General features: G+C 43.7%; 2 protein-coding genes across 3 annotated transcripts in view; both read left to right on the top strand.

Moving 5' to 3' along the window:
- The window catches only part of LOC105490808 (adenosine deaminase RNA specific B2 (inactive)), a 525,558-nt gene that overhangs the window by 219,893 nt on the left and 284,947 nt on the right, over window positions 1-20,718 (top strand). The gene's annotated exons all lie outside the window — the stretch shown is intronic.
- On the top strand, window positions 1,104-9,490 carry LOC139356285 (protein SON). Its single transcript, XM_071069818.1, is given in 3 exon segments — window positions 1,104-1,206; window positions 1,371-1,960; window positions 1,962-9,490. Coding segments are annotated over 3 exon segments (765 nt in total). The 3' UTR covers window positions 2,034-9,490.

The following is a 20,718-nucleotide window of genomic DNA, read 5'->3' on the forward strand; positions in this document are numbered from 1 at the left end:
CAGTAAGAGGCAACCAGAGAGGTAACTGAACACGAGATAGACAAGCATTCACCAGCTATCACTTCAAGCCACCATGATTAGCTGTGATCCAACTTTACTATTCCAGAGGTTCTCCTTCTCCAGCAAATCCATAGTTGTTCCTGACACTGAGTCCCTCCACACAGGCGCCGAGCTTCTGAGCAGGCACCTGGGCAGAGGGGTTACAGAATCCCTGCCCCCCTGCCCCTCTCCTCAGGGCTGCCCTGGAACCCCAGCACCGCCATGTATTTGGATAATTCCACCCCAGAGTTGCCCTTCCCACCGTGCTCCAACATGGGAGACTCCTGGCTAGAACCACGGTGGGAGCACTGGAGCCAGAGCAGAGCCACAGACTCCACGCAGGCAAGAAAAGGATCCTAAGCCAAGGAGAAGGAGGACTGTCATCGCCAGTCACACACTGTGGAGTGCCCTCCTGCCAGGGTCGGCTGCAGAACGCTGCTGGCTTCCGGAAACAGGACTAACAGTGGCGGTCATCGCGTCATAGCGAGCCTTGTCACTGACGGTCTTCGAGGCGCGTTTCTAGAACATTTTGTCATTAATGTGTGGGCTGTGGGTTTCTGCCAGCTCAAGATTAAAACAGGTTTCTTGGAACTAGTGAACATTCTGGTAATTTTTTTATTTACTGTTACTGTACATCTCTAAGGTGTACAACACGATGTTTTGATATACATACAAATGGTGAAATGAACACCACAGTCAAACAACCAACAAGCCATCGCCTTCCAAAGTTACCACTCAGCGGGGATGTGGTAGGAGCGTTAGAATCTACTCTCTTGGCAGATTTTCAGGATGCAATGTTACCAGCTGTAGTCTTCATTCTTCACGTTCGCTTACAGACCTCGTCACTCCCCCTGAGCGTAAACGTGTCAGGTGAACTTTAAAGTAAGCAGCTTGGCAGAGCCCATTCTCTTTACCAAGTCCTTGTTGATTTCCTGCTGTGCAAAAGGCTGGTGGCAGAAGCGGGGTGAGCCCAGCACAGACTCTGGATGTGTCCGTGGCATGACGAGATCAGCACACAGCTCCTGCATCTCACTGGGACACATAAGAGCACCTACTCCACGTCCATGGGGGACAAAAAACTCTTCCAATGTCCATGCACCTTGCTTGTGGCTGAAGCTCTGACCCCTGCGAAGGTGCTGTCTGGCAATGAGAGCAGAAACTTGGAGGGCAAATAATTTGCTTCAGAATCACGTGCTCTTGAATTTACATCCCAGCTCTTCTCCAGGTCATGCGACTTGTATTTATTTGGAAATAGCTTCCACTCTTTGGACTTCAGGCTTCTCATCTATGAAATGCGTATGATGATATTGACCTCATTCTGTTGCTTTGAGGATTAGATGACCAACTTGAAACACCCATCTTGGTATCCAGTGTAGATGGCATCAAAGTCTTGGTATCTAGTGTGGACTGCATCGATGTCTTGGTGTCCAGTGTAGACAGTATCCATGTCTTAGTGTCCAGTGTAGACAGTATCAAAGTCTTGATATCTAATGTGGACAGTATCGATGTCTTGGTGTCCAGTGTAGACAGTATCAATATCCTGGTATGCAGTATAGACAGCATCCATGTCTTGGTATCCAGTGTAGACAGTATCAAAGTCTTGGTATCTAGTGTAGATAGCATAAACCTCTTGGTGTCCAGTGTAGACAGCATCAACATCCTGGTATGCAGTGTAGACAGCATCCATGTCTTGGTGTCCAGTGTAGACAGGATCAAAGTCTTGGTATTTAATGTAGACAGTATCGATGTCTTGGTGTCCAGTGTAGACAGCATCAACATCTTGGTATGCAGTGTAGACAGCATCCATGTCTTGGTATCCAGTGTAGACAGTATCAAAGTCTTGGTATCTAGTGCAGACAGTATCGACATCTTGGTATCCAATGTAGACACCATGGAGATCTTGGTGTCCAGTGTAGACAGCATCCCTGTTTTGGTATCCAGTGTGGTGGCATCAATGGCTCATATGTGTGCCCAGCCAGTTCTTCCTGGGTTGATTCTTCACTCCTTTCAGACCGGGCTCACATATGTAGCATCAAATGTTGACGCTGACAATCCCCCAAGCTGCAGGAATCCCTACCTCATTGACTTTGCTTTTCTGTTCTCCACGCAACTTCTCACCCCTTGGCACATCCCACACATGTCTCCTCCACCTGGAATAGGAGCTACCTGAAGAAAGAGAGTCCCCCTGTTCTGTTTACTGTTGAATTCCAGGCATGAGATCAAAGCCCACCATGGGTTAGGTGTTCACTGAACATGTATTGCTTTAACAAAAAGGCATTCTGATACATAATCTATCCCTTGAACATAGCACTTCACCTTAGCTTTTAACATTATAAGTGCATCCAGCCGATACGCCCACCCACCCCAGCAGCACACAAACAAATGGATCAAAACAAGCAATAGAACAGGAGCCGGGCACGGTGGTTCACATCTGTAATCCCAGCATTTTGGGAGGCCAAGGCTTGAGCCCAGGAGTTCAAGACCAACCTGGGCAATGTGGCAAAACCCCGTCTCTACAAAATAATTTTTTAAAAATTAACTGGACATGGTAGCACCACCTATAGTCCCAACTACTTAGGAGGCTGAGGTGGTAGGCTCACTCGAGTCAGAAGGTTGAGGCTGCAGTGAGCCATGATCATTTCACTGCACTCCAGCCTGGGTGGCAGTGTCAAGAGAGAGAGAGAGAGAGAGAGAAAGCTTTGGAATTGAGAATTCTATCTATAATGGTATTTGATTATTACTGGTTTTGTGGCAAAAGCGTTCAGTGTTCTAGCTTGGCGTTAGGCTAGATTCTAGTGAGGAAGGGACTGGGGGTGCGGGAGTTATTGGTCTGAGATTAAAAGTAATTACGATAATTACGATAGAATCGCAAAGGACTCTAAGGTGTCATTGATTCTATCCTTCATCTCCAAGGTCTCCAGATAGATGTGCGCATATGAAATTCAACCAAGAAACAATTCCCACAGTTTAAGACATCTTTCAAATTTGAGCTTTGGTTTGAAAATAAACATTTGGCAATAGGTATCCTCAGTGGTTGAAAACAATAGCCAGAAATCACTTCTGGTGCCTGCACAGTGGCTCACCCCTGTCATCCCAGCACTTTGGGATGCTGAGGAAGGAGGATTGCTTAAGCTCGGGAGTTCGAGACCATCCTGGGCAACATAGTGAGACCCCAACTCTGAAGAAATATCAAAAAATTTGCTGAATATCATGGCACACACCTGTCATTCCAGCAACCCGTGAAACTGAGACAGGAGAATCACTTGAGCCCAGGAGCTCAAGGCTACAGTGAGCCAAGATTGTGCCACTGCACTCCAGCCTGGGCAACAGAGCAAGATCTTGTCTCAAAAAAGAAAGAAATTGCTTCTGCAAATGGGATTTTAAGACACCAGAACCTCAGAAGCAATGCAAGCATTAAAGCATAATTTTAAGAAGCTCCTTCCTTGACATAAAGAAAGAAGAAAATAGCCAGGTCCGTGGTTTTGTACCACAGACGTGGCTCTAGCTGATGCCCCTTTAAGATAAGATCCCTAGCCAGGCTCTCATCTGAACTCCCCTTTCCATTTCACAGCTGTTACAATGTTTTCCAAAAAGGCTCTGGAGCTTAATTTGGATTTGAGCACTTTTGAGCCTGCCTGGACCTAATGAGAAACTGCACATCAGCAGTCTGGTGCCACTTACACATCCTTTTCTCAAACAAATAATCTAATACCTCTTCTGTGAGTCTATGAATTTATTAAAGACAAACAGTCAGGCCTATCTGCAAATCCTGCAGAATCCAGCGTTTTGACTAAATGACATTTAGCCAAGTTGTAACTCTAATGGCAAAGAAAACAGTAGCAGCTCGGGCTTAAACCTCTGTCCCAGGGTGAATATCATTTCCAATATCCTGTACAAATTCTTTGAAGGATTTGTGCCTGACGAACCCCCGAGGGCTTCTTCAGAATTAGTTAATAGTGAGAAAGCATCGAGCTAAATTTATTGGTTATAGTCCCCCATGATTGCATAAAAAATAAAATTAAAAGCAAGCCTCTGAAGAACAGTTTATCAAGCTTGGTAATGGTATCGTCTCCAACAGTGAGGTCATAAAAGCATATTAGTGACCCCCCGATGGAACATGTTTACTGCAGAAGTCAAAGAGATTGATCATTTTACCCAGGAGGTGGCATTCAGTTCAACATACTGTTGCTGTTAGTCTGAAAAGCACACTAATCACCGAGGGCATGGCATGCCGTGAAAGCGGGAAATGAGGCACGATTATCGAGGTTTTTATAGACCAACCGGCTTCTCCCGGATGCTACAAAATAGGGCCTATTTATACCCTGTCTTCTAGAAATGCCCAGACTCCTCGCTTAGCTCCCCAGCCTTCATGCTGAGGCCCAGGGACCGCTGGGCCAGACGATTTCTCACCTGAAGCCAGAGGAAAAGGAATGCCCTCGGCAGAGCCTGGGTTCAGGGCTGGGCTTTCAGGAGCTCAGCAGCCTTCCAATGTCTACTAAAATCAAGTTGATTTCTTAGGGACTGACAGAATAAGCACGACTTCCTTCCTTCTTTATTTATTTTGAGATGGAGTCTCGCTCTGTCACCCAGGCTGGAGTGCAGTGGTGTGATCTCAGCTCACTGCAAGCTCCACCTCTTGGGTTCAAGCGATTCTCCCACCTCAGCCTCCTGAGTAGCTGGGACTACAGGTGCCTGCCACCACAGCTGGCTAATTTTTGTACTTTCTGTGGAGACGGGGTTTCACCATGTTGGCTGGGCTGGTCTCGAATTCCTGACCTCAGGCGATTTGCCCGCCTCAGCCTCCCAAAGTGGTGGGATTCCAGGCGTGAGCCACCGCGCCCGGCCAGCATGACTTCTTTAGAAGCCGTCGTGAAAACAGTAATGTGGCAAGTGACCTCGAGGGCCTCCTGGGAGTCTCTCAGCGACTCTGCCAGGCAGGTTTACTGGGTTGTCCCCGCATTTGAGAGGAGGAAACAAGCTTCATGCTCACACATAACTTGGCCAAGCCGAGGTCCAGACGCAGCCTCTGACCACAGCACATGGTCTTCACTGGCTGCGGGGACAGCACTGACATCCATTCAGGTTCTGCGAGGTGCCCGTCCCGGGATGGATGGAGGTCAGTGACAGTGAGGGCTCTCAACCACCAAGAGTCCCTCAAATGCATCCTATTCATCCAACACCAACACCAGCGTCAAGGGCTCGCTGGCCGTGTGCTGCTGGATAATTCACATTCATGCACGACCTCACTTGACCTTCCTGATGAACACACGACTAGGGAATTGTGTGTATCTCCCTTGTGAGGTTTAGAAAGGTGAGGTTTCCCCAAGGTCACACAGTCAGTAAATTGTGGAACCTTGGACCAGACATCCTTGAAATTAAAGAACAGCCCTGACCACGTGACTAGTTCTGAAGGACCCAGAGGCCAGGGGAAGAGCCGTCATTGCCTATCCCAGACAACAGTAAGAAGGGCACCATGGTCGGATCCAAGACAGGGAGGGCTGGCTGCTCCCAGCTCTCCTCCTCATGGGTTCTCCCCACGTGAGTGCCAGGAAAGCCGCATATGCCAAATGAAGTGGAAGTGTTCACTGTACATCCGACACCTGGCACTTAGGACTCACAATGAGCCAGGGAAACCCCTTCAGACAACACCCTGCCCCTCCACTGTGTCCTGGAAGACATTGGAACTCGGCCTGTCTCCCGTCCTGAGCTGGTGCCCACATAGGAGCTGCACTGGTAGATTCCAGTCCCTGCCGGTCAAAGCTGCCACCTGGTCGAGGGTAAACATCTCCAGACGGAGCTCATGTTTCGCTCCAGGCGGTCATCAGATTCACAGAGTGAAGGAGGCGCTCAGAGGGGATGGCCGTGTGTGCTCACGAGGGGTTTTGAGGAAGGGCGTTGTGAGCAGGAACTGGGGTGCGTGGATAGGAGGGAGCTCCAAATGCAGCCTGGCAAAGGGGGCAGGTGCAGCCTTCCTGTCCAGTGCCAAGGCTCATGCCGGCCTCTCCAGTGGGTCTGGTCTTGCTCCCTCCTGACTCCAGGGCCTCCTGAGTTTCCCTCACCTAAAACAAGCTCCTCTTCTGCAGCCAGCACATCTGAGCCCGCTCTGTTTCCTTCCTCTGTAGCAGCATCACCTCCTGTCCTCCTGCTTCCATATTTATTGATCACAGCTCTGCCCTCCTATAGGGAAGTCACTCAACAGCCACTGGAAGAATCACTGAGTAACACCCTAGGACTCAGAAGCGCTTCCATCTCGGCCACTGTCTTGGGCAGCCATAGCAGCAGGGCACAGGCTGGGTGGCTTAGGCAGTGGACATTGGCCCCTGAGTGCAACAGGCTGGGAGCCCACTGTCCAGGCAGCAGATCAGGATTCTGGGGAGGACCTGCCTCCTGACATCCTGGCCTCCGGCCTGCAACTGGCCACCTGCTCACTGTGTCCTCACACAGCAGGGATTGGAGAGGGAGGAAGCCAGGGCCCTCATGTCTTTCCTTAGAAAGGCACTGATCCCATCACTGGACCCCAACCTCATGACCCAATCGCCTCCCAAAGGCTTCACCTTCTAATACCTTCCCTTTGGGGTTGGGGTGTCAACATAGGAATTTGGGGGATCCCACAGCCAGTCCACGGCAGGTACTTAGTGCAAGTTTCTCCCCTACATTTAATTTTCCTCTTTTATGAGATGAACACAATAAGAATCTCCACCTCCCTGGGCTGTGTGGACAGTCACATGAGACTGCGCAGTGGGTCAGCAGGACGCCTGGAGCCCAGAGGGCCCTCAGTACATAGAGCTTCCGTTCTTAGCATTATTCTGGTTTTCTTTCTAGAAGCGCAATGCCTAGATAGGCTGTCGCTGAAACTAACAGAAGAGCATAAAGAAATGTGCTGCAAAGTTTTGCTGGTGTCTGGTGCTTGGGAACACGTAGCCGGGGAATCAGAGTTTTGCACGTGTCTGGTGTTTGGGGACATGAGCCTCAAACGTGCAAATACCGTAGCAGGGAAATTGAACGGCCTGTGGGCTTCCTGCTAGACCTGGGACTTGTATCATCTGGAAGCTTCCATTAGGTATTCTAGCATTTCCTCCCCAGAAATAGTAAGTATTATGGGCAGGATTTCTCTATTTCAGAAGCGTTGCAGGAGGAGAAGTTGAAATGAGCTGCATGACCAATTCAAAGTTTCATAAACAAATTCAGTTGTCATTAAATTTCTTCCTGACCAGTACCATAATATTATTCATTTCTACCTCAAAACTATTCCAAAGGACCCTCATGACAAACAGTAAAACGTCCAATAGGTGAGATGCACGTCATCTCCCCAAAGACACAGTCACACGCACTGTTTCTCTTAAAAGCTGACAATAGATTATCAGATAAAATAATAATCAGATCATAGATGATCAGATTTTAAGAGAAACAACCAAAAACGATTAGATGATTATTAAAGTGCGCTCTCATTTTGATACCAAGAATGGAAAAAGTCATGGAAAAGGATAAACTGGAAGATTATTACTTTTTTGTAAGATGTCACACACTCGCAAAGAAATAGAAATATGATAGAGCTTCTGGTTTGGAGTCCTCCTAATTCAAGAAGATGTCTGGAGCGCAGACGGTGGGGACGGGAGTGGCAGAACCATGGGCATGGAGAGGCGGCTGCCGCGCCCAGCCGGGGCACAGTGAGGCCAACTGGCTCAGGGCTGGACGTGCTGGTTTCAATTCAGGCAGAACGAGTCTTTTCCGAGGGAAGGTGTGTGTGGATGTGAGTCAGACGACACCTTAGGGAAATCATTTCGCCTCCCTAAGACAGCTAACTCAACCATAAAACGTCCCTGGAAAGGAAAACTGGCATCTGAATTATTTGTTGCAAAAAAAAAAAAAAACCGCACCCTCCTATCCCTTGCAGGTGCCGCCTTCCCTCCGCGCTCATCTTCCTCAGCACCATCGCCACATACACACTGTCCAGCAACGCAGGATGCGGGTTAAATGGGGCAACGGCAATGCACACAGTGAGGCTGATTTGTCGTTGGTGTGTGTGTTTCTGTGTGTGCATGTGTGTCTCTGTGTGTGTGTCAGTCAGTGCCTGTGTGTTTGTGTGCCTGTGTGTTTTGTATCAGTGTGTCTATATGTGTGTGTGTCTGTGTCGTGTGTGTGTCTATGTGTGCGTGTGTGTGTCCTGTGTGTCTGTATGCATGTGTCTGTGTGTCGTGTGTGTGTGTCTGTGTCTATGTGTGTGTCTGTGTCGTGTGCTTGTGTCTGTGTGTTGTGTGTGCATCGTGTGTGCACGTGTGTGTGTGCATTGCGTGTGCATGTGTGTGTGTGATGTGTGTGTCTCTGTGTGTATGTACGTGTGTGTGTGTTTGCATTCCTAGAACCTGGGTCTCAGATTCAGGGATTTCCGTCCAGAGCAATTTCAAAACAGAGTGTCAGGCACAGCATGAAGCCGGCAACAACTGCCCCCTTGCATATTAGTAGCAAAAAAACAAAATGAATAGTAAGGATACTTTTTATGAATTTTTTAAATATTGAAAAAAATGCAGCTTTATAAAAATTTTACTTCAAGGTCATTGTTTTTCTCCTTTTTTCATGGAAACCGTCCTGGACTGCCCACCTGCAGACTGGCTTTTTGCAGCAGCTGACCTGTGTTGTCAGGCAAGCAGTCCACAATATTTCACCACCAGGGCAGGAGCTCCATGTGAATATCCAGGCCCATGCACGTGGGGCTTCATGCAGTGCACAGCCAGCCGAGTCAGGGGTCTGCAGCGAGACTCCCTAACAGGGCCAGACTGACTACATATGCACGCGTACACACATATCTGCAATGAGACGTGCACTCAGACACGCTCAGAGGTTCCAGAGCCAGATGCATTATTTCCCATTAAGGAGAGGAAAAAGTAAGGGGTGGGCTGAGTTTTGGAGAAACGAAAAGATTGGTTTCACGGGAGAAAACAGTAGGACTGGCTTGTGGGCTGTGAAGAAAGGTATGCAGGTGTTGCCTGGGACAGAGCATGCCCACTCACAGTGTGAGAGCCGCTGCTGGACACGATGGGCTCCGTGTCGAGGGATTTAAAGGAAGTTGGAGCTGCGGATCCAGGACCTCAGCATGGAAGGGAACGAACCGGTTCAGGCAACGGAATCCAAGTTCACGGAACATGGCCACTTGCATGTCATTTGCGCCTGCTTCATGAAATACTGACAGAGTGGAGGATTGGGACAGAGGGTGAATGGTCAAAAACTCCTACTCTCTGGCCTGTGTTAAGCCATTCTTGCATTGCTGTCAAGAAATACCTGAGACTGGGACGGGACATGTATAACGGAAAGAGGTTTAAATGGCTCACGGTTCTGCAGGCTGTACAGGAAGCATGATGCTGGATGCTGGCATCTGCGTGGCTTCTGGGGAGGCCTCAGGAAGCTTCCAATCATGGCGGAAGGTGAAGGGGGAACAGGCATGTCACATGGCAGAGAGGAGCAAGGGGGCGGGGCATGGGTGGGGCTACACTATTAGAGACCAGATCTCGACAGAGCTCACTTGTCTATCACAAGGTCAGCACCAAGAGGATGGTGCTAAACCATTCATGAGAAATCCACCTCTATGATCCAATCACCTCCTGCCAAGCCCCACCTCCAACGCTGGGGGTTACATTTTAACATGAGATGTGGATGGAGACACAGATTGGAACCATATCACGGCCCTTTATGGAAAATATTTGCCGACCGAGATCTATATCGTGCTGTATAAAGGAAATGATACAATGAATGTGAAGGGCTCACAGGTGCTGGAAGGGGTGCTAGAAGGGAAGTGCCTGGTTTTGTGATTCCCTGGGACTTATCAAGACCTGCGGGGGCACAAGGAGGTCTCTGGAGTCCGGAAGTTTGAGACCAACCTGGGAAAAATGGCAAAACCCCATTTCTACAAAAAAAAAAAAAATAGCTGGGTATGGTGGTGTGTGCCTGCTTTCCTACCTACTTAGGAAGCTGAGCCAGGAGGATTGCTTGAGCCTGAGAGGCAGAAGCTGCAGTGAGCTGCACTCCAGCCTGGGCTACAGAGTGAACAACAACAACAACAAAATCCCTTCACGAAAGCCTGATACTGCATAATCCATGGTTCTCTTCCTAAAAATTAAATGCGTTATTTTGAGGAAAATAATTTAATGAGTAAAACTCTAAATAGTAGAGACAGCTGCTGTATTCTTTTAGATTTTTCCTTGGACGTGCATATGATACGTGTGTTTACAGTTAATCTCACTGCTAGTCCTTAATGCTTTCTCCAAAAGTTATTTAAAACATAATTAAGATAATATGCTAGATTGACACAAAAAATAAGGAAATGAATAAGATGGTGGCAGAAAATAAATGGCACCATATGTTCATGCCATTACAGAGATCTCTCCAAAATGCAGACATCTCACCAAAATTTATTGAAAAATAATTCTTTCTTGCTTGCTTAAAGAATTTTAATGCAATAACCAGATAACATGATCCCGTTTCTTTTTCTGTCTAAGTGTTGTGAGAAAACAAATAAAGGTTGAAGTAACACAGGTTAGAAAATGAATGTTTTAGACTACACAACCTGGACTTCACCCTGAGGCCCAGCTCATGCAGCCAAGCGACACCCACTCAGACTTCCGTCCACAGGCCAGAGGCCCTGACAGAGGCAGGACTGAGACCCCTGCAAGCGGCTGACAGCTCCTTTATTACAGCTTAACTCCTCTTCAAACACAAGTAAATTTAGTAGACTTGCTTCTGCCGCGGGTTACCGTGTCACTGATTCAGTGTGTGCACACCGAATTTTTATTAAGTGTGCACGCACTTAATTTTTATTAAGCCTGAGAGGGGTGACACAAAACCTTGCCAGGAATCTCAGGATTTTGAAGGAGGCCTATAGTTTGCAAAAGCACCTTTTGTCACTCTTGAGAGACCAAGGATGTGTGGGTCTGCCTGTGTGCACATAGTCGTATACTTCTCCAGAGTACAGAACTAAACCTTCTTTCCTGGTGTGGGAGCACGACATTTAAAATTAGAAATGCTCCAGGAAGTAAAGGGTCTTTAGCATGACTGGCTGGACAGTTGTGGGAGTTGCAGCATCACAGAGCCCCTCTGGGGTCAGCAGGTGCAGAAGGGGCCGGGCCCCCTCTGGGGCTGGTGAACGAGAAGCCTTCTTTCTCTGTGAAAGCAACAGCTATTGTGTCAGCTCTTGATGGCACCCAGGTGGACACTGTGTGGCATCCTTCCTTGTCAGTTTACTTGGTGGTCAGTGATCGGCCTCAATGTTCTGGAAGTTTCCTCATGATTGCAGTTTTTATTTCAGATCTCACCAGGCTATTCCCACAGGTAACATCCATTGACCTACTTTGGTACTGCATGAGGTGGTGACCCTTCAGCCAGGCAGAGTTCTTCGAAAGAAGAGAATAAAACCTTAATCCTGTCCTCTGCCCAGTTGATTAACGAATCAAATGGCTTTGTCCTTAGTTGAAACACTGAATTTCTGCCCTCCAGGTTCTTGTCAGTGAAGAAAAAAAGAATTCTGTTTTCTAATCCTCCTGAAATGCCCAGTGGGGAGAAATGATATTTATGGAGGATTGGCTGAAGGACATGAAGTCCATAAATTCCCCTGGCTAGTTTACATTTTACCCTTGGATCAAAACAGACTACTGGCGAGCAATATATTCGAGCTGTCTTGATTGGGCCCCTCTATGGAATTGCTTTCTGCTAAATTGATTTTTGCTATTTTTCATTTTTAATTGAATTGAAGATAATGAGAATAAACAGACACATGAATTGGTTTGTGTACATGTTGCAGGGGAAGAGAGAAAGAGCCATTCTAATGCAGATTCTTGAGTTCCACCTCCAGTGACTCTGACTGAGGTAGGGCCCAGGACTCTGCAATTTACCAGGCTCCCTGAGTGCTTCTGATGCAACTGGGCTGTGGGGCACACTGGGGAGAAGGCTGCCTTTGAGAACCCAAAGGAAGCTCTGGATATTTAACTCTAGAAAAATTATGTATACATGCACATCAAATTCTGTGTACAATTCCAGGAGACTCAAAGCTGTTCCCATACATAGCTAGCAAGTTAAACTCCCCCTTTTACTGCAGAAATGTTTAAGCTGCCCAAACACACCCTCCATCACTTCTTTAAAAAGGTGCACTAGAGAATATATCTCTAGGTTTCAGGGACAGTAAAACAGTGCTTTTCCAAAACAAGTGGTTTGTTTTTATCCCATGATTATTGTGAGTCTTGCAAAGGTCAGAATAATTTCTTTGCATTGGCAGCTAGGAAGCTCCTCTCTGAATATGCAGCCCACCTATAACAGCTGGACAAAATTAAATGTTTTTGCTGTGTACCTATTTTACTTCTCTTTTACTGCCCTAATTGAAATGTTCTTTGCTACAACTCATGCCAAAATTATTTTTACCCTTTTGTGCTACAGGTATTTATGAAGAACTAAAAATATAATTAACTAAATTATTATTTTATGTTAGTAAGCAAGTTATCATTTAGAATCAACCTAGAAGTATCGAGATGCATTTGGGAATTGCCACAGTTTTTGTCGTGCGGCCCTTTTTGGTAGCTATGAAAACAGAATTTCTACTGGAATAATCGCTTCAAAGTCATGCTGATTCTACCTTCTATAACTTTCCAAAGACAGAGAAAAGCACACCAGCACTTTGATTCATGTAACACTTAGGTGAAATATCTTTAGAGTTCAGGGAGAAAACTGAAATAACAACAGAGAACAGACAGGTCACTACACATGGGGTGAGATGATAGGTGGGTAAACAGGAACACGGGTGGGATGATGGGAACAGGGCACTTCAGTGCTGGGCTCAGTGGGAGGCACTCCTCAGAAGCAGGGACCCAGGCCTGACAACCAACTCCAGCTCTTCAAAGGAACTCCTGAATCTAGTTTTCCGGGGAGAACTATACAAAAAATTCACAAAGCGAATGATGTCCTTTGTGTTGTGCAGTTCATATGCAATTATGGGCTATCATTTTATATCTGATTAAGGGTTAAAAGATATCAACATCACTTCTTCATGTAGTCAGAGAGGTACTTATATTGGTGAGTGAGTGCTAAGTGAGTGATGAGTAATGAATGAGTGATAAGAGATAAGTGACTAATGACTGAATGATGAATGATGAGTGAGCGATGAGTAATGAATGAGTGTTAGGTGATGAGTGAGTGATGTGTGAGTAATGAGGGAATGATGATGAGTGAGTAATGAGTGAGCAACAAGTGATAAGTGAGTGATGAGTGAGCAATGAGTGATGAGTATGAGTGATGAATGAATTATCAGTGAGTAATGAGTGAATGATGGGTAATGGGTGAGCGATGAGTAATGAGTGAGTGGTGCGTGATGAACGAGTGGCGAATGGTGAATGATGAGTGAGTGTTGAGTAAAAATGAGTGAGTGGTGGGTGATGAATGATGAGTGAGTGATGAGTGATAAGTAAGACATGAGTGAGTGATGAATAAGTTTGAGTGAGTAATGAGTGAGTGATAGGTGAGTGATCAGTGGCTGATGACTGAATGATAAGTGAGTAATGAGTGAGTGATTAGTGAGTAATAAGTAATAGAGTGTTGAGTGAGTGATGAGTGAGTAATGACTGATGCATGAGTAAGTAATAAGTGAGTGATTAGTGAGTGATGAGTAATGAGTGAGTAATGACTGAATGGTTAATTCAGTGAGTAATGAATGCATGATGAGTAATGAATGAATGTTGAGTGATGAGTGAGTGTGAGTGAGCAATGAGGGAATGATGAATGATGCGTGAGTAATGAGTGAATGATGAGTAATGAATGAGTGTTGAGTAATGAGTGAGTGATTAGTGAGTGATGAGTGAATGATGAATGATGAGTAATAAATGAGTAATGAGTGAGTGATGAGTGATGAATGAGTGTTGAGCGATGAGTAATGACCGAATGATTAATGATGAGTAATGAGTGAATGATGAGTAATGAATGAGTGTTGAGTAATGAGTGAGTATTGAGTGAGTGATTAGTGAGTGATAAGTGAATACTGAACGATGAGTAATACATGAATAATGAGTGAGTGATGAATGATGAATGAGTGTTGAGTGATGAGTGAGTGTTGAGTACTGAATAAGGACTGAATGATAAATGATGAGTGAGTAACAGGTGAGTAATGAGTGAGTGATGAGTGAATAATGAATGAATGATGAGTAAGTGATGAGTCAGTGATGTATTTTTAAACAACGTTTTTTGATTTTGGTCATTTCTGAAATTTATACAAAAGCATGTATCTATAACTTATTGTGTTTTACTTCTTTTGTTCACCATTGTATTGGTGAAATTCATCCATGTTATTGCATGTGTCATGTTTATTTGAGTGGAATTTGAATGTTTTGAAGGCATTAAAATTTTTGAACACATAAAATTATTCATTCTAATATAGATGGATGATTTCCACTTTTGGTTTTTATAAACAATAATTTTTTTTTTGTATCCTGGGAGTATCTCTTGTTCATAAATGTATGAGCGAGATTACTGGTCATAGGCCATGCGTATTGCCACACAAATGAGATCCCTCCAAACAGTTTTGTTTTCTTTTCCTTTTTTTTTTTTTTTTTTTTTTTATTGAGACAGAGTTTCACTCTTGTTGCCCAGGCTGAAGTGCAATGGTGCAATCATGGCTCACTGCAACCTCCGCCTCCTGGGTTCAAGTGATTCTCCAGTCTCAGCCTCCCAAAGTAGCTGGGATTACAGGCACCTGCCACCATGCCTGACCAATTTTTTATATTTTTAGTAAAGATGGGTTTCACCATCTTGGCCAGGTTGGTCTCAAACTCCAGACCCCAGGTGATCCACCCACCTCTGCCTCCCAAAGTGCTGGGATTATAAGCATGAGCCACCATGCCCAGCCCAAACAGTTTTCCAAGGTATCTACTGACTTATACCACCACAAGCACTAAATGAGAGTTTCTGTTTTTCCATATACACACAAATATTTGATTTAATGAGATTTTTTACCTTTGCCAACCCAGAAATGTTAATTTTCTCTACCTCTAAAACTGAGTTATTCTCTCCCATCCTACCCAGACATATTCTCTTCCATGCCTCAACTTCCATGCCCTCCAGGAAGCCATCTCCACCTCATCAACCAACATTAAACTCCATCGCCCTTCAAATTCTATGGAATTTATACTTTAAAGTGGTTACTTCTGCAGATATCTCAGGAATGTATGTGAGATCCCCTCAATTAATTTATAAATGATTGGAAAATAGAAGTGACATTTATATATAATTTTATTTCCTCAGAACAAGTTCTTTATGAAATATAATTTCAGATTGAAGACAGATTTAGGATTAGTGTCTAAAAAACATAACTGGTCTTGTGCCTGTGTGTCTGTGTGTACATATATATGTAATTTATAAATAGTTTTGAATCAATTATTTATAGGAGAAAGAAGAACAATAAGTGTTTAATGCAACTGAGAAGAACTGATGAATTAGAAAATGGTGTGTAAATTGGCCTTTATTTCAAAAAGCTCTTTCACTAAAATTTGTCTCAAAAGAACATGTGTTTTCTGCATATTTCCACAAACTTATTTAGAAATTTTTGGTGGTCTTTAAAAATGGAGAGGAACATTATTAAATGTGCAATATTTCATATGATGAAGGCAGTATAGACAAGTGGTTTGGGGCACGAATTCTGTAATCAAAAAGACCCTAGTTAATACTCAGACTCCATCAGTTAACACCTGTGCTTCCTTGTATATGTTACTTAGTCTTCGTGAGCTTGGTTTTCTCTTTGCAAAATGAGGATGTTAGTAAGGATACTGTGTGACATTTACAACAACTTCTTAGTCAAGTGTTATTATTATTATTATTCCATTTCATTGATGTCACAACTTAGACTTATAGAACTTAAAGGACATACCTGAGATTCAAAAGTCAGTGACATGGTCACTGTCACTGTCACAGGTCCAGCTAGAGGCAGGGCTGGACTAAGGTCCTCTGAGTCTGCATTCCAGGTCCTTGCCACTGGGTCATGGTGCTATAAATATCTATCTAAGACGTCTTAATACGTGGTTGTTTCTACTTAATGTCTCAGCCTAAGAAGCGAAAGTACACAATAATTTCCCCATTGTTCATAGCCCAGTGTGCATTGATCTCCATATGAGGAAAGTTAAGTTACATAATGATAATCATGACAATGGTGGTGATGAAGATGATGACGATGATGATGCTGGTGATGATGATGCTGGTGATAATGACAATGATGACAGTGATTATGTTGATACTAATTATGGTGATGATGATAATTGATGATGATGATGATGATTACGTTGATGATGGTGGTGATTATGATGAATATGATTAAGATGATAACAGTGATGATGATGATATGATGATAATGATGATAATGATTGATTAGTATCATCAATGTTGACACTAATGATGGTTATGATGATGACTATGATGACGATGATAGCAATGATGATCATGGTGATGATGGTGATCATGACAATGATGGTGATGGTGATGACAATGATGATGATGGTGATGGTGATGTTGATACTAATGATAATGTTGATACTAAATGATGATGAAGATGGTGAGGATGATAATGTTGGTAATAATGATGGTGATGATGACAATGACGATGGTGGTGCTGATGACAATGATGATAGTGGAGGTGATGATGTGGATACTAATGATGATGTTGATACTGATGATGGTGACTATGATGATGATCAAGTTGATGATGATGGTGCTGATGATGATGATGGTGATAATGACAATGATGATGATAGTGATGATGTTGATACTAATGGTGATGATGATGGTGAAGATTATGTTAATAATAATGATGGTGATTATGATGACTATGATGATGATGGTAATGATGACAATGATGATGGTGATGACAAAGATGATGATGATGATGACAACGATGATAATAGTGATGGTGATGATGAAGATGATGATGGCAATGATGAGACTGATACTAATGATGGTGATGATGATGACTATGATGATTACAATAGCAATGATAACCATAGCAATGATGCTGATGATCACAATGATGATGGTGATGGTGATGACAATGATGATGATGGTGGTGATAATGTTGATACTAATGAAGGTGATCATGATGATAATAATGATGGTGATGAAGATGATGGTAATGTTGATGACAATGATAATGGTGGTGATGATGATGGTGATGATACCAATGATGATGACGATAACAGTGATGATGATGGTGATGATGTTGGTAATAATGATGGTGATGATGATGACTATAGTGATGGTGATGATTATATTAATAAGTATGATGACAGTCATGTTAATAATGACGACCACGATGACTAGAAAAGTTTCTACTTTTCATCATATTCTAACTAATGGCATGGAATATTTCTAAGGCTCCTCAAAAGCTTACCCATCTTAAAGACTGAAGCCTGCTCCAAATCTTTTCTAAGACTATGTTCTGCCAAAATACAGTATTGGGCTGGAATTCTCTTCATCAACCTGGGTATAAATGCTTACACCCATTGCATAGTGGTGTTGTATTGGATTTATTTTCATTTGGCAAAATAACCTCTATGATACTTTTTATTAAATTCAGAAATTATGAGCTCTCATTTTGTCCTTAGCACAGTAGAAATTCTCTGAGGAGTTTTGTAAATAAATGTGAATGTGAACTACTTGATACACATTGTATGCACTTGATATACAACTTGAATGTTTCCTCCAGCATGAATCTTCTAACTGGTTGCTTTTTATTGGCAATTCTCTTAAAGTGTGTGCTTTAATGGAAGAAATATTCTTGCAAGGTTGGCTTTGTAGCAGACTTGAAGGAGTTCAGTTCACCAATTTCTACTAATTATGATAAAAAGCAATTTTCAAATCAGCCAAATCATGTAAACTGTGGTCTAAAAATTATTTTAACCAGAATCAAACTATTTAAAATTAGGAGATAATCCAAGACTTCCTACTAAAACATATATAAAAATTATGCCTCTGTTTTGGTTGAGAATTTAAAGTAGAAAAAAAGAGAAAACCTAGAAAAATATTTAAATCTTTTATGTTTTTAGCGAGAGCTACCTCCAGATTTTCAAAATAGGACAGACTGTAGTTTGGAGAATGGGAGATGGTTCGTCCTGAAGCTGCACTAATCCACCAGATGTACTTCTACTAGATTATACATTTGTCAAGGGAGGTTTGGAGCACATGGTAAATGTTTAGGTGGTCAAAGACCCCCACAACTCACCCCTTGGCTCTGCCTGAATTTTGGATTTAGGAATCACAGTAAACCTAATTCCATTTGTTTGTACAATTATTTAATCACTCTAAAATGACACGTTACTGTAGTTACCTGGATAGAGTAAGTTTGCCATACTTCAAAAAAAATGTAGCTAAAGGATACTCAGCAGTTGGTGTTCTGCCAAGCTGAAAATAACATTTAACAGGCTTTTAATCTATTGTGTGGGTTATTGTCCCCAAGAGTGCTGTTGTAGTCCACAGATTTGAAAAATTAGAACAAAGGGTCATTTTTGCTTAGCATTCATAGCTGGTGGTGTTATTATTATGGTTTTAGTCATCAAACAGAGGTTCACCAACAAGTACACCATTTCCATTTACCATCTATGCAAATATTTACATATTTCAAAGTAAATAAAGAACAGAAATCCAGACAGGACACTATTCAATCAAAAGTAGTTGATTGACTTCAGACCCAAAGCTGCCTCTCAGGAGACAGGGACATTGTCTATGGGCTCATTCCTTTAAGACTTTAAAGTCTATTTATAGGAGAAAAAATGGAGGAAGATACACTTAACATTTTTTCCTGCTTGCGGTTTTGCTAACTTTTCTATTGAATACCTAAATTTGGTGTCCTGAGTAAGAAACCATGGAAATGGGTCATTCTGGTCTCTTGTAAAACAGGTACTATACTTGGCATAAGAATGCCATATAATGGGCCAGGTGTGGTTGCTCACATGTAATCCCAGCACTTTGGGAGGCTGAGGGGGGGGGTGGATCACAAGGTCAGGAGTTCGAGACCAGCCTGGGCAACATGGAGAAACCCCATCTCTACTAAAAATACAAAAATTAGCTAGGCGTAGTGGCACACGCCTGCAATCCCAGCTACTCAGGAGGCTGAGGCAGGAGAATCGCTTGAACCCTGGAGGCGGAGGTTGCAGTGAGCCGAGATCATGCCATTGCACTCCAGCCTGGATGAAAGAGCAAGGCTCCATCTCAAAAAACAAAAAAAAAGAATGCTATATTATGCTGTGCCTAGAATAACAATGCTTGGATTCCATCTCTACTTTTCGGATTAAAGACAGGATCACACCAGTCTTACAGTATGGTGCTCTCAGCACTGAACAACAAACAAACACTTGGTAAATTAAGGAAAGAATGAATTAATTGAGGAAATATGTTCAGAGAGATCAGCAAGAGGACCATGAATCAAGTGTGAACTTGCACCCTCTGATTCCTTAGTTAGTTCATTCTTTGTAGCACACAAAGAAACAGACCAATTTGCCGTTATTTTATCCTCTGAATCTTTACGTATTCATTATTGTGACCTGAATCTATCATGGTCTAAAACTAAACTATGTCTACTTAATATAAAAATATACCCAAAGAAATAAACAAAAAAATGGAACAAAACTACTGACTGCAAATTAGCACTTAAAAATTAGGAATTTAAATTTTTCTGTAAACTGCACCACCTAATACTTTATAAATAGCATAAATACTTCTATTATCCAATAGCAGAAATAAAATGCTATGATACACACTATGCTGCCAAAAATTGGAATCCTGATTTGATTTCTTAGTCTGGAGCCAACGTTACTCACTTAATGGAAGTGTGCATTCGATGGTGACTGTTGTATAGTTTAAAAGTTCTGAGGAAGCATTTTTACAACTATTGAATAGCAACAGAAAATGTCATGTCGCAAACTTTAAAAATGTGCTGTGACCTGTCCCTTTTAGGGTTTTAAAGTCACAGTGCTTCTTGGGAGCATTTCACGTGGCCTTGCTTGGCAAGTGCATGGGGATTACATACTTTCATGAAGGCCTGAGCTCCGTGTCCGCAGCGACCTGTGTTTAAAGCTCTCCCAGGCCTCTCATGGTACTTGGAATGAAGTCCAAGCATATCCACTCCCCCTACAAAGCCCTGCTCTCCCTCCTGGCCTCATCTCCCACTTCCTTCCCTACCTGCTCCCGTCCAGCGGTCTTGCCCACCTTCTGATTGTGAGGCTCAGACGGCCGGAGCCCCCAGCACCCCGGACACTCCCTGACTTGCATCCCTGCCCCCCTCCTTGGTCAAGTCCCAAGTGAAATGCTGCACCTGTAGACAGGTGTTCTTGGACCACCCATTAGTCTTCTAGGGCTGCCAACACAAAGTCTAGAAAATCCGGGGGCCTTAACACAACTGAAATCCATCCTCTCATAGTTCTGGAAACCAGAAGTCCAGAATCAAGGTGTCAGCAGGGCCGCACTCCCTCTGAAGGCTCCAGCGGACGACCCTTCCTGCTCCTTCAGTCTCTGCCTTAGGGTCACGTGGTGCTCTCCCTGTGTCCCCTCATGACCCTCTTTGATAAGGACACCAACATACTGGACCATGGGCCCACCCTACCCCAGTGGGGTCTCCTCTTAAACAGCCAGGACTCAATATCCAAACACAGTCACATCCCGAGGTCCCATGGGTTA

The sequence above is a fragment of the Macaca nemestrina genome, chromosome 9, assembly GCF_043159975.1.
Source record: "Macaca nemestrina isolate mMacNem1 chromosome 9, mMacNem.hap1, whole genome shotgun sequence".
In the NCBI taxonomy this organism is placed as follows: domain Eukaryota; kingdom Metazoa; phylum Chordata; class Mammalia; order Primates; family Cercopithecidae; genus Macaca; species Macaca nemestrina.